The following is a 14860-nucleotide window of genomic DNA, read 5'->3' on the forward strand; positions in this document are numbered from 1 at the left end:
AGGCCTCACACGACCGAAGTCGCTGAGGAGAAATCTAACTACAAAAAACTTTTTTTTTTTTTTTTTTATATAGATAAAGAGAGAAAAAAGGGACGAAAAAGAAGAAAGCTGAAGAAAAGGTAAGCTAGAAAAGTATTTTAAACAGATCTACAGAGAAAACGCTAGAGGTAAAGTTATTCGGTCTAGGCACAACGGCGGACGACGAAGAACTGAGGTAAGGGCGGGAACCCCATGGACATGCGCGGTAGCGTGGGGGAGGGGTTCCCGCCAAAAACGTTCCACTCAGCTAGAGAAGGTTCCGGTCTGGTCTCTGCGCAGGCGCAAAGCCCATATGTGTGATGCATAGAGACCACGATGAAGAACTATGCATTTATTGTTGCACCTAGCTTGATTCTAAGGTGAAGATTTTTTTCAACTAGCTTGATTTCCCCCCTCTTTTAACTACAATTCTGTAAAATTCTCTTATATACACACTTCTGTTCAAGGCGCATAAGCATCAAATTATGTAAATTACAGTTGGGTATCCTTTGCTATCCAATTGTATTTCCAACTTGGGCATTTTGAGAAATAAAAGGATTCCTGAAGTGACAGGATGCAGAGAATTTTCTTCATCGAAGAGCTATGGTTATAGAAAAAGACTAACTAAAATTTTACATGAACTTCGGCCAAGTTCAAAACTCAGTTGATTATCCAAAGATGAGGAGCCATTTCTTCTAAACTGAACTCCGACCCAGAACAATTCAATAGTACTGTAACAGTACTACAAATGGGTAATTAGCAGTTTTAGCTACTTTTCTGGGTTTCAGAGCCTGCATAACAAGAGTCAGATAATTACACCTTGACCAAATCCAAAAGTCATAAAGGAGTTTGCTTTGAACTGTAAGAGACATAGAATATTGACAATTCCAATTTACACATGATCCTGGGCTATGTGCGCTCCTTCAGATTATACAACGCTATTGCTAGGTACCTGTAGAGGCTCTGTTTGTGAGAGCCAGCACCTTTACGTGGATGGTGAATATGATTTACATTGGTATAAGACCACGGTTGGGATTAGATCAGCATCAGTACTTACAGAACCACACCTGTTTTTCTGCAGTGTTCAAACTGTACAATTTGGCAATGGTAAACAAGTTAGCAAAATATAGGAAGTCCAGAATCCAGATGACTTTCCCCAGTAAAGCAAAATTCACAGATCCTATTCTTCAAGCAATTTTTTTAATCACAGAGTAAACAATAGTATAAAATGATAATAAATCAGGGATTTTTCAAAGTCTTGGTTTTGACATCACTTTGCTGTCTTCCATCTACCCTGAAGTACCATTGAGTAAAAAGGGGGCGGGGGAGGGGAGAACCGAAGACCACATGTGGAAATCTCTCCATCCCAGTGGTATTGCACCACAAGACTCACACAGGTGCAGCACTCTTGCTTCTCTTCTGAAAATATAGAATTGTGAACTTGCCTCTGGAAAAGTCAGCAACAGACACCAGATCATCCATGTCTATTATCCTAGCATACAAATCTATCCACCTTTTTCTGTAATTCCTATGTAGCTTCAAATCTACAGAATTTGTAGGAAAAGTGGGTGATTTTAGGATCACGATGAAGACTTTGGAGATGCTACTCCGCTAAGGAGAGAGAGAAACGAGTGCCAGCTTTTGTTTTCCACCCCTCAAAAAGCAGGTATAAAATTTATTTGTGACTGGGATGCCATGCGCAAATAAGCATAACCTTCAGTTTGTATGCTTCTATCACAACCACCAGGTTGCTATGTCTAGCTGTGACACAGCCCAAGACACAACTTTGGTCCTTGTTGCCAAGAGCATGGAACCTCTCAAATTAGACTTGTCCATACTGTCCCCAAAAAATCCTGAAGAGCAGTTAGAACTTTTTTGAAATCAGAGCCCCAGGTCAAATATTTTTGCCCTTAAGCTTTTGATTTGCTTTTAATTTGGCTAATTAAAAACACACACCCCACGATCCTCTCCTTTCTGCCACCCCATCTCTCTCTCTCTCTTTCTCTTTCTCTCTCTCTCTCACACACACACTCAGTCACCTCTCTTTCTCTGCAACAAATATGGGTTACTATTAAATACAAAATGGCTTATTTTCTTTAAAAATGAAACTCGAAACAATTGTGCTGTGCCAGTTTCAGATCTGAAGGAGGATTTGGGGCCAAAGGGGCAACTTGATTAAAGATTTCTTGGGAACGTGGAGTTCATATATCTAAACATTTGAACAGAAGTCTGTATTTTCTAGAGGCCTCCCTGCCCCCTGTTCTTACTCCTCTTCTGCCCACTGGCCACTAGTTACGTGGCCATTAATTCGATTGGCATCATTGCTTGAAGCGCTACGGATTCCTTTTCTATTGTTTGACGTTACATCTTCCTCTTCAGAGCTACTTTCCACATCACTGCGCTCATCTTTCGCCACCTGAAAAAAGCAGGTGAAATATATATATTTAGTTAAGCACCGGCTCAGTGTAGCATTCACACTGCTACATTTAGCTGTCTGTTGTTAAAACAGTATAGATTTCAAATTCAAATATGATGCCTGAGAACAGCGATCAAGGATAAACAGTACAGAAAATAAGAGGCATGGCTCCTGGACGTTTTCGTGGCAACAGTAGAAAATAACTAACCTGGAAAACCCTTGTATTGTTCAGAAGGTGGAAAATGTAATGTAACCTAAAAACATCTCTTCACACAGGCTTTCCCTGGACTGTAATTTATCTGATTTTCTATTACACTTTTACCTTTTAATTTATTGTATACTTACTGTATTTTTATGAGTTTTGTGCACTGCCCGGAGAGCCTCGGCTATCAGGCAGTATAGAAATATAATTAATTAAATAAATAAATAAATAAATAAAATAACCCAACAAGTTAAAATGGACGACAGAATAAAAATACCTTAAGGAGGTAGCAAAATGACAATAAAGAAGCAGCCAGATAGAAGAGCCTCTGCAACTGATCTCAAAGAACAGGCAATGTCATATGAATGGAGATGGTCCTTTAGGTATCCTGATCCTAAATGGTTTACAGGCTTTAAAGGTAATAACCAGCACTTTGAATCGAGCCTGGAAATGGATGGCAGCCGTGCAATTGGAGCAACAAAAGGAGTTGCTCATTCGACAGAACCTGCTCATCACTAAAGTGTTTTCCAACAATGGCAGCCCCGCTTAATACATTGCAGTAGCCCTGTCTGCTACCCTGGGTGATGAGAGCAATCATGAGTGATGAAAGAAGGCTTCAAGGGGTTCCACCTCTTGTTTTGTAGGTTCTTTTCCTGGGCCCAGAGACTCGCCACTACAACAAGCACCGCCCTAATCTGTGAAGAGGGGAGGTACTTGATTGGCCGGGGCTTTACGACTGAAGCCATGGCTTCAGTTGTAAGCCCCCCGCCCCACACTCTCCTGGATGCATAATGAAGGAATCCCTTGCTCCTACAATGGCACAACTCATGATGTAACCCTCCCACTGAGAATTTGAGTGCAACCAAGCTCTGTTTGGTTAGGTGCGCCCTCTGTCTTCTCCAGATTCCATTCCCTCCACAGTAAGATACCCTGGCTCTTTTATCTCTTCCTCACCCATTTTTGTATTAAAGAACAACCACAGCAATAAGCATGGTGCTACAAACCAACCTTGCATGCAAGACGAAAGGACATAAAGCAAATAGATAAAGAGTCGCCCTCAGATTGCATCTGAACTCCTCAAGAAAGAGGCAGGTAGCTTTAGAGTGCTACTCGTTCTAATGAGTAACAATTTAAATACAAAAAACAACATTGCATCAGGTATACATGGAGAAATCAAAATTAACTTGCATTAAGTTGGGGAAGGTAAAGGAACTGAACATACCCACCAAGACAAGTTTAAAGTGGAATGGAGATGCTAAGCACTGAAGGATCAAGTTAAATGCAGTTCTTTTACAAGTTTTCAGCTTGAATTATGACTTCCTGATGGCTTAGATTCAAAAAGCTCTGGAATGATGGGATAAATTAATGTCATTTGACTGGCTCCTCGCTGATCCTTATGGGTGATGAAGAAGTTGTTTCGGTCTCAAAACTTTGTTTTGGTTCTGTAATATCCCTTCAATGGTTAACTTTTCCTTATTAGGCTATTTAAATAAACTCATCTTTGTAAACCACAAAGTGCTACTTGGAAATTTGTTATTAGCAGCAAAAGTAATTAATGGGCCTATTCAGACAACACACTAAGCCATGGTTAGGCCGCTAATACTTTTGCAGCAAATGGCTAGTGAGTGTGTTTAAACTGTGGTTATGTAGCCACCATGGTTAGAAATGGTTCACACAACACGCTAAGTCGTGGTTCATATGGCATTTTAATCCATAATGTTTAGCTCAAAATGCTTAACCACCGTGGCTTAGCGTATCATCTGAACAGAGTCACTGTGAAGTAAGGGAAATCTTATACTTTCTGGTGTAAGAATGGATGAGAGAGACCTTGAGGGAAGCTCAAGGTACATAAGTGACCCTTTTGTTTGATACTGGAATGCCTACTGTAAATACCCTTTTATAGAAAAGTGCATTTTGCCTGTCTGGTAATTATGTATGTGGTTAGTGTAAGTTTACTTTTCATATTTATAATCAATGGTACTTGTTTATATTTTCACATATTTAGAATAAAAGAAAAAATAGGGACAACAGGCATTTATTTAATTACTAGAGGTGGTTCCTGAGAGACATACAGTTCTTGAATTAGTATACTCCCCCTCCCAAAGTATGCAAAACAAGTGATATTTATTGGACCAAATCCTGTCATATTATGTAAACTTTTGAGTTTTTATAATATTTTAGCAGACAAAGAAGAATTCCAAAAAATCCAGATGTTTTACCAGCAGTAAGAAAATCAGGTCCAATAAAGTTCACAATCCATTTTGTATTTTTTATTTACCTGACTTACCACGAAGTGACAATTTATTAGTGCTGACATAAGAGTTAAGGCATTAAGCGTTATAGGCAAACAAGATTGAAGTGCTCAAACCTTTAATAGCGATCTACTGAATTTACATGACCATTATAGCACTTGCCAAGGACAGATGCCACTCCCATGATCCTGCAACTAATAGCACTGTTTTACATAACACTCAAGACTACTTCCTCTATGCACAGGGTATGCTTAACCCTGGTGACTTACCCCTCATGATTCTCAGCCAATCTGTGGACTTTGAACGACCCTAGCAAGACACACAGAAAGAACCGCAGGGCCACTGCCAGCGACAAGTTAATGATTGCTTGAGCCAGCTACAGATGCCCAGCTCTCAGAGCTGCAAATATCTTGCTCTTGCCTGAGATTTCTTGCATTTTAACTGCCACACTCTTAAAGACCATAAAACAAAGGGGAAGGCAAGACGAATTAACAAACTGCACTCTGTTAAAGCCATTTCTGACAATGCTTTTCAAGATGCAGGCACTAAGAACATTATCTGGCACGGCTCTAAGCCTCCACATGCAAGATTCCAGGGTATTTCCATTCAGACCTGGTGCTGAATTTAACCTTTTAACACTCTTGTGACCTGGATCTACATTCTTAGGGAATGTAGATCTACATCTACAGGAGGAGACCTGGCTTTATGATCCTTAACTTCATGCAGAGGGAGCCTGGATCCTATGAAACATCTACTCAATAGAAACCTGCCAAATGCCATAACATTCCAGAGACAAGAAATGACACTGGAAATGAGTAATTCACTAAGCTCTCAAATTTTACGTGTTGATTTATTCAACATTCAATGTAAATTAATTAACGAGTTGTGTGTTTAGGAAGGAAATGTTAGCATTTGATTTATCCTGACATTCTTAATTTTCTATACTCCCTCTATTTTGCTTCCAAAGAAAGAAAAATGTATTTAAAATACCGACAAGATGGATCACAGCATACAGTGTTGAAGGTCATGCTGAAACTTATAGCTATCTATGTCAATATCAGTGCTTTGACTGTCTTGTGAGCAGCATTCAGATTAACAGCTTAAAAGAAACCTGTGAAGAACAGCTGGCTTGAGGTTAAGAGCTTTTCAGACACACGTTAGTATTACAGCATTCAAACTGAGAAAGACACAGGCAGCCTCCCTTCCCTCCACAAGCAACAGTAGCAGAGATTGCACTTACATACAAGAAGTGGAAGAAATTCAGCTTCAGTGTGGCACAGAGAAAAGGTGTGAGAGAAAATGGAGAATACATAGGAGAGTCCTTCCCTGACTAGGTCACCTGATCAGGAGAGAAAAGCAAGGAGAGGAGAGATGCAGACCTCCTGCAAGATACCCCGGACTTCGAAATCAGCTAAACCCATTCACAGACACATAGACTCTTTTAAATTACAAGCATGAGACAAAAGTTGGGAAGGAAAAAGAAGCAAGTACTCAAACTGAAAAACACACAACAAACGAGGGTTATTTGAATATGTGGAAAGAAAAGTACATGACCATCAAAAAATGAATGGTATCAAAAATGAATGGTCTACTAAAAAATAAATACATTCTATAATGGAACTGTCACGACACAGGCCTCACACACCAGGCCTTGTCGCACACAAACCTTCCTCAAGCCAAGCACCACCACTTGAACAACCTGAGGGTAGGGTAAACCACAACCTTTCCCTCATATGAGAGGGTAAAGGCTAGAATCTGAAAAGGTTTTACTGTGTATGTAATAAGCTGAAGGTTATATATAAAGTGTTTACGATAGTAACTGTAGTAGGGTGACTATATGGAAAGGAGGACAGGGCTCCTGTATCTTTAACAGAGGTATAGAAAAGGGGATTTCAGCAGGTATCTTTTGTATGCATGCAGCACTTGGTGAAATTCCCTCTTCACCGCAACAGGTAAAGCTACAGGAGCCCTGCCCTCTCGACCAGTTACAAAAGAGGTCAGGGCTCCTGCAGCTTTACCTGTTGTGGTGAAGAGGGAATTCCACCGAGTGCTGCATGTATACAAATGACACCTGCTGAAATTCCCTTTTCTATACAACAGCTAAATATACAGGAGTCCTGTCCTCCTTTTCATATAGTCACTCTAAACTGTAGAGCAGGTGATAAAGCCAAGCAGACACATGGTTTGAGGTAACAAAACAACATAAAATGTTTATTTTTGTTTAACAGATCTTAGTTACTTCAAATTCAAGTTAACCTGTTTAAACTACTAGTTTTAATAATAACAGTAATTTTAAATCTCTTAAAATCTTATCTCCTTTCACTTTCCACACCACTGACAATCCTAACTGACACTCCCCACTCCCAACCAACTAACCAACATTTATACTCCTCCGCCCTTTCACAGCATCATCAGCCACACCCACTCAGTACAACATTCTGCACTCACCAGTGGTTCCCAAAGGTGGCGGTACCGCCTCCTTGGGGGCGGTGGGATTGCATAGGGGGGCGCTAAGAGGCAAAGGGGCAGCAGGGGGGCATTTAAGGTGGTCTTTTCCGTACCAGGAGTTTTGGTTACAGAAGGAAATTTCTGACCGCTATCCTGCACTATGGAGAGTGGTTCAGAAGCTCCTGGTTGCATTTCCAACATCATATTTGGTGGAATGTGGTTTTAGTGTGGTCTGCCTACTTCTCTTCAAGCAAAGAAATCGACTCCAGATTACTAAACGCGGTGATTTAAGACTCATGTTAAGTGGCTTTAAACCAGACATTGGGAAACTGGTATCACTTCATCAAGCCCATCCATCACATTAAGAATTTACAGAATAGTGAGGTACTCTTCCCTAGTTACTAAATGTGATATCTAATATTCTTGCTAAATGACTATCAGACTTTGAAAAGATGATATCACTGGATCAAGTTCATCAATTATGCTTAATTGAATAAACTAAAAAAAATGTAATTGGATTTTGAATAAATATTCAATTAATTGTTACTGTTTTGGATGTTATTGTTATTATCTTCCTTAGTGGGTCCGCTATTCTGAATAATGATTTTTATAGTGTAGGGTAGGGGCCACTGGGCATGAGTTTGTGGAACCGAGGGGGCGGTTACCTGAAAAGGTTTGGGAACCACTGCACTAGACATACAAATCCCAGACATAACTAAGGGACCAGAACTGTGGGGTAATGCCACAGGAACTGTTTATTATTGTAAATACATATTTCCCAGAGAATAATCTAATAGTGAATCTGAATTATATAGATTCTTTTTTTTTAAATAAATCCACCTTTTCTCAATTAGCTCTGTAAGAACAGGTAGTCCTCCTTTTTTCCTACTTTAGATTACAGCCTCTCCTCCCTCCAAAGCCGCATGCTCCCAAGAAGCTAAACACAAGCCCTACTTCTGAGTCAAATCAGGGGACATGACACATAAAATGTAGCCACTTCTCCGTCACCCCATTGTCCTCAGAAAAAAACACAGAGCAGACTTTAAGAGCTCTCAATGGAGTGGCTTCCAATGTTTCTTTAAAGGAGCGGTTTCCATCTATGCTACGGGACATTCCAAGAACTTCAGTTCTACCAATATCTAAGAAACATTACAGAAACAGACCTGAAATAGTCACTGCTACAAAGTCACGAGAAATTCATCAGCAAGGTCCTTGGAATCTTTTATCAGCTTCTTTCCCCCTGCCTGGTGTTTGGAGAAAAGTTGGCACAGACTTTGTACAATCTTGAGACTTGTGCAAAATCCTGTACAAGCTCTTATACAATGTGTTGTGACAACATGCATCTTGTAATGTACAAAAGAAGCCTGCTGTTGCATTTCAGTTCTTTTTTTCCACTCAAAGGCCTACCACCCATAGAAGAGACATTCTGGTGGTGCAGAAGGGCGCCTCCAGATCCAACTATAATAATTATGATGATGATGATGATGATGATGATGTTATTTCTTGCCCACCTCTCCCTTTGTATCGAGGCAGAGGACAACATTAGTACGACAATACAATGTTGTACAATAATAGCATCTCTCATTAGCACAGTTCCAGTCAGGAGCTAATAGCCTCATCTAGATTAGCTCCTAGAATTAAATGGCTCAGTTTTTGGTAATTAGCAGATTACCAAAAACAGATTACCAAAAATTAGCAGATTACCAAATGAACACCAAAGAATTGCTCAAAAGTTTCATACTGGAAAGCAGAGTCTGTACGAAGGATATGAATACACATCTTGGCCTTAGCTAGACCTAAGGTTTATCCTGGGATCGTCCTGGGGTCATCCCTGTTCATGTAAATGACACACAGGATATCCCGGGAGCAGGCAGGGACGACTCCAGGATAAACCTTAGGTCTAGCTAAGGCCCTTGTCTCATATGTGAGATAGGCTGCATCAAACAGCAGTATCATTCCTGATTTCAGGACATCCCTTCTATGTAACTACCAGGTGTTCATTTTTTAAAAAATTCTGAACGCTCCAGCCATTCAGCATGATCTCCCAATCCTCACTAAGTAGGATGATGTATGGTCTGATGATACAGTGTGCCTGTGTGGTGTATTGGTTGAAGTATTGGACTGGGACTCAGGAAATCCCAGTTCTAGTCCCCACTCAGCCATGAAGCTCACTGGGTGACTGGGCCAGTCACTGACTCTCAGTCTAGCCTACTTCACAGGGCTGTTGTAAGGATAAAGCGGAGAGGAGGATTATGCAAGCCGCCTTGAGCTCCTCGCAAAAGGAAAAAAGGTAGGATAAGAAAATATTAATAAATACAATTAATAAATTAAACAACTTGAGAATCTCAGCTTTTACCATTCAATTCTTTTAAAGCACAGTGGAGCAGGTAGGTTTGAAAGTGTGTGGAAATCCAAGAAAGGTGTGAGATTGCGAAGCAGGGGAAAGGGTTTTGTGACAAAATGATATTTTATATGTTATTGTTTATATTTGTATATTTAAGTGTTTGGTTCAGGGTTGGCTTTGCTGTGGCCAATTCTTTTCTTTTCAGGAAATGGTAAATAAGTGGGAGGGGGGAGTTAGAATGGTGAGCAGTGTGAATAGCGTCATCTGGTTGGTTGATTTGAAAGAGAGAGAGAGGGGTGGTGGTGGTGGTGGTGAAGTGACAGTTTGGCAGTTAGTCAGGGTTAGGAGTTAGTGAGGGTAGGAGTGAGTTGGGTTTAGTAGAGGCTTGTATCAAGATAAGTTTAGGAAAGTGAGGTTATAGGATTTAGAGGTGGTTAGTATTCCCTGGAAAGTTGAGGGAGGTGGATTTTTGTGTACAACTTAAAGGAAAAAGTGTCTTTTAAAATCTTTTTCTTATGAATAAACTTCATTCATATTTTATTATTTCAACCACGTCTGCTCAGTCATATGTGTTACTTCAGTTGGTAAGTACACAGTCACACTCACACACAAATAAGTAATTAAGAAAAGATGTATTTTCCCCTCATTCTTTTAGAAGATAAAGAATAAAGTGGTGGTAGCAAAGGAGAGGTTTAAGCAGACATCACAGAAGCTGGCAACGCCACAGGTCTCAATGCCCCATTGCCCTAGATAACTTTTTGTCCTTCTTATGACTATTAGAATTCATTGTACTTACATTATGCATTTTCACTGATAAGAACAGATTTTATAGGTTGCAGTGTTATGCTTTGCTTGGTGCACACTTCTATTATTTTTAGCACAGCCCTCCAAATAAATAGTTCTCGGCATTATTAGCTAGGTTTATCTGCCAACTCTATAAAGATGTATGCAAATGCCACAATCCTGAGTTATTTTCTAGTTCAGTCGACAATGTGTCTCTGCTGTTGTTCAGTGGAGGGAGCATTGCACGCGTGACTTGCTAAAGTACAATTTTGTACCTTTTTAAGTTTCTAATGTTCATCAACAGGAGAAAAGCGTCTGGGTAAACACAGACAGTTCATAGGCAGGTCAAGACTGAAAGGGGATGGAATGGGATGGGTTCATTAGTCAATAAGCTACATAAATTACACAAAGCACACGTGTAAACTGACTTGATTTGCACAACACACTCTGGCATTGGAACCTGAACGTATCGATGCAAAAGGCACACAGCATTATACCAGAATTGAGTTATTATCGTAGACAGCAGTGTGTGTGTTTTCAGAATCACTGGCAATTATGCTACTACACAGAAAATGAAAACTGAGTCAAGAGTTCAAATTGCTTAAGAAAAAGCAAGCAAGCCATTCATACCTTTCCTCGTGCTAGGGCCTTGCAGGCAATACAAATGATGAAATAGGACCAGCTGATATGTAGAACTAGTAAAAGTAAAAGAAGTCCATTGAACAACCACCATGATGGATAAGGGCCAATAATTTCCCAGCTTTCAAACAGGGTTGTATTCAATATCCTGCAAGATAAAGAAGGGAGCTTGTTACATGCTTTGCTAATCTCTCATAAGACCCAATTTCTAGCCTGGAATCAAGCTGACTGGATCGTGGGACACAGCTGTCCTATTAAAATTTTCCTTCTCAGAATGTTGATGTGTCCAATCTCTGAGATCACAACATGTGAGCGGACATCTCCAACAAGCATAGGCTACCTATCTCCTCCCCTCCACTCAGTTTTTAAATGATTTGATAGAGCCAAGAGCTGAAATGCTCACCAATTCATCTGTTCCCAGACAGTGTAAAATGGACTTTTCTGGATTTTTGTTTTAGTATGGCTTTGGGAAGGCTTACTTTGACAAAGTTTTTTTAAAAAGGTGTGATCTATATCTTGCTGCAGCAGGAAAATATCTCAAATGGACTAGGAGAAACGTTAAAAAGAGGGGTTTTCAAAAGAAAGCTAATGAAGGCAGAGAGAGGGCTTTTGTAGCTGGAGCTCCATGGGAGCTTGCCACCCTTCCTTCCACTGGACTTCATCCTGCATCTTGAGTCAGAGGACAGACCTTTTCACATTTAGGGAGAAAAGGGTTTATACATGAGCCAGCAGTCTGCAATCTGAGAGTGCAGTATGACATTACACAGTGTGCATCCATTAAAACAGCAAAGTCCCTCCCGAGTGCAATCTGAGATAAGCAAGCTCTCCAGGAAGCCAGGAGATTACAATAAGGCCAGTGGAAATTGCATTAAAGATTCACTGGCTTTCCTACCACACAGTAAGAAGTTATTGAGTGATACAGCCGCAATACGTGCAGACTACCATGGTCTGATTATGAGTAGTGGGGGCAGCAGTAAGATTTGTTTATGTGCAAATACCAGTGCTTCAGCAAACCGAGCAAGATGGCATCTCAAGGTATTTGTTACTCTGAAATCCCTGTCTGGTTGAAGGAGAACCCTATAATCATAGCTGAAAATGGAAGGATCACATGAGTAAACTGGTCAGAGGTGTGTCTCCCAAAACCAGAATGCAGATATGCTGGGCAGCCTAGTGTCAAGAAGTATTCTTGAACAATATTCAGTGGATCTTTCTAATTAGAAGTTGTCTCAGGAACTGGCAAATTAAACAAACAAAAAATAAGAAGATAAGGCAGTAAGATACCCTTTTTAGCCTATCCTCACACTGTGAGGACACACAGGCTATAAACTTGTTCCCTTGATTACCACCCTCTCACGTAGCCAAGACCAGAAGGTGTAGTATTTTATAACAAAGACAACTTTATTAATTACAGTAATGTTGTTGAATAATGAACAAGTAACTCTTAATGGTTCTATCAATATATGTTCTCATATACACAGTACTCTAGATCACACTCCCATCACAAATACCATTGACCTCTTTCACTTTCAGTTCTCAATCCTAAAATCCTCTCCCTGTCCTATCTGACTCACACAAATCCTAACTCTGATCTTATCCCTCATTCCTAGTCCGTCTAACTCACACAGCATAACACACTTTATATAGCACACATACTTCACTCCCCTTCATCCACTCAGCCAATCATCACACACATGCAAATCCACCATACCTCCAACCAGTCATTTCACTCTCACTCCAAAGATAATCACCATAAAACACTGAGATATGACAGGAATACATAACTATAACCATAGACTCACTCTATATAGATATGTAATGTCAACGTTATCTTCACCAAAGCATATCAAACATATACAGCAAAGGAAACATGATAATAGGCAAAACATGTGAAGCCATCACAGAGAAAGATGCAGTAGCATGTGCCATTATGGTCAAGAGATGAAGAATCACATACCACACCCTTTCTCTCAAGTACAAGCAATCATAGAAGTGAATCTGAAAAGATCTAATTAACACCGAACTCAGTGCCAGCCTTAAGTATTTTGCTACTATAAGCAAAATATTAAAATAGCACCACCAGAATTTAGAGCTCCTGATATCTCCTCATACATACTGCTAGGCCCTGTGATTTACTGAGTCCCATAATCAGACAACTTATCCCTTTTATGGGTAGCCTACTTACAACACACCCATGATGACCCCAGCCACTGAGAGTCCCTATGTGCTACAACTTCTTAAGTCACACCTCATATTTGTTTTTACTCTGGGCACCCCAGAATCCCTTGCTTGGTCCTTCATCCATGTATCATTGACAACTGGGACCATCCCTGCCAATACTTACCAGAAAGGATAAATTCCCAAACGGGTGACAATAAACATCACACAAAACAGTACAAAGGTGGCATCACACAGTCGTTGATATTTGGCATAGTTGGCCAATTTTGCAATCTAGGAAAAATGGGAAAACATTAGCTGATGATACATTGATTTCATTGTGTAGGAATCACACTGTTTCAGACTGATTATTTTCTTAGTGCACCTAGTAAAAATAGGCAGGCACTATACATAAGGCAGCGTACAAGGCAACACACCCTGGCCACAAGAAGCTATACACATAAGAGGAATGTAGTGAAAAAGGTAAAGAAGAGAGAATGCCAGAGTAAGGAAATGAGTTTACAAGGTAAGGTAAAACTGACAGCAGAGGAAGGGTGCATGACAAGTTTGGGGGTTCTCATGGTGAAAACCAAGGTACACTAAAACAAAAGCCCATAAAAGAAGGAAACTGCAGAGCAGGTGTAGACAAGTAAGAACTTGCAACTCTCTTTACTCGTAATTATACATGCCATAAGAAGGCTCCCTCCCATGCTGACTGCCCAGGCTGCCAGGTGTGCTTAGATATGAAGAATCAGTACATGTCTCAGAGCAGATAATTCTATAATGCATGAGAAATTTCCAAAGGATGCTGGTCTTGGAAGAAGAAGGTCAAACATTTGTTGCAGGAAGTGCCCCAAACCTGACAACTTTCTGATTATCATGATACATTGTTTAAACCCTTTATTTTATCTCCCTTGCGGAAAAAAAAGATCCCATGAAATTTACCTCAAGAATAAAGTAATATTCTTTTGGCAAAGGAGATCAGCAGTGAAAACTGAGCAGGACAGATATGGTGTTCAGACACACAGGGCCCAGAGACACAGTAGAGGTACTCACTTCTAAAAAGATATCTGATGCATCATGAACACACAGGACCAAGGTTCCTACCCGGACCATTTTGTTCATGTAGGAGAATGTAATGAGTCCTATTGTAGCCAAGTGATGTACTAACATGATCAGAAAATCCTGAAAGGACAAGAAGAAATGTGGAGGTCACAAGGAGGATCAAGAAACTCACGAACCAAAGAAATATCCAGCATAATCTAGATTTGGGAAAAAGAACAGGTGGCACCTGCAAATTCCATGTTGGCACAAAGGTGTGGTATTTTCAAGCCAGGCATGCTTTATTTACAGAGGGGTAGTCTAGAGATGTATGGCCAACCATCACTTCACTGTAAGTCAAACTAGCATTTTGATAACATTCTTGAGAGCCTATGCTTTTTTCCCTTGTAATGAAAAGTTTTCTAATCTTTAAACTCCGACATGGATACATACCCTGATAAGTGTCGAGAGACCAAAAAGTGCAGAAACAAGTCTTTACTGCATTAAGGGGGCAGAAAGAGGCAAGGAACAGCAATATCACACACCAATTAACGCACAGAATG

General features: G+C 40.2%; 1 protein-coding gene across 3 annotated transcripts in view; it reads right to left on the reverse strand.

Moving 5' to 3' along the window:
• Window positions 1–1199: 1199 nt before the first annotated feature.
• Window positions 1200–14860, reverse strand: part of CERS5 (ceramide synthase 5) — a 48021-nt gene continuing 34360 nt past the window's right edge. For 2 of the 3 annotated variants that reach the window (XM_063119871.1, XM_063119872.1), the window contains 4 exons: window positions 14313–14441; window positions 13444–13550; window positions 11094–11250; window positions 1200–2434 (listed from right to left, as the gene is read on the reverse strand). In XM_063119871.1, coding sequence (XP_062975941.1) covers window positions 2282–2434; window positions 11094–11250; window positions 13444–13550; window positions 14313–14441 — 546 coding nt within the window. In that variant the 3' untranslated portion in view covers window positions 1200–2281. Of the gene's footprint in view, window positions 2435–6128; window positions 6228–11093; window positions 11251–13443; window positions 13551–14312; window positions 14442–14860 lie in introns of all 3 variants that reach the window. The other variant, XR_010025178.1, reaches the window with a different exon arrangement.

The sequence above is a fragment of the Elgaria multicarinata genome, chromosome 3, assembly GCF_023053635.1.
Source record: "Elgaria multicarinata webbii isolate HBS135686 ecotype San Diego chromosome 3, rElgMul1.1.pri, whole genome shotgun sequence".
In the NCBI taxonomy this organism is placed as follows: Eukaryota; Metazoa; Chordata; class Lepidosauria; order Squamata; family Anguidae; genus Elgaria; species Elgaria multicarinata.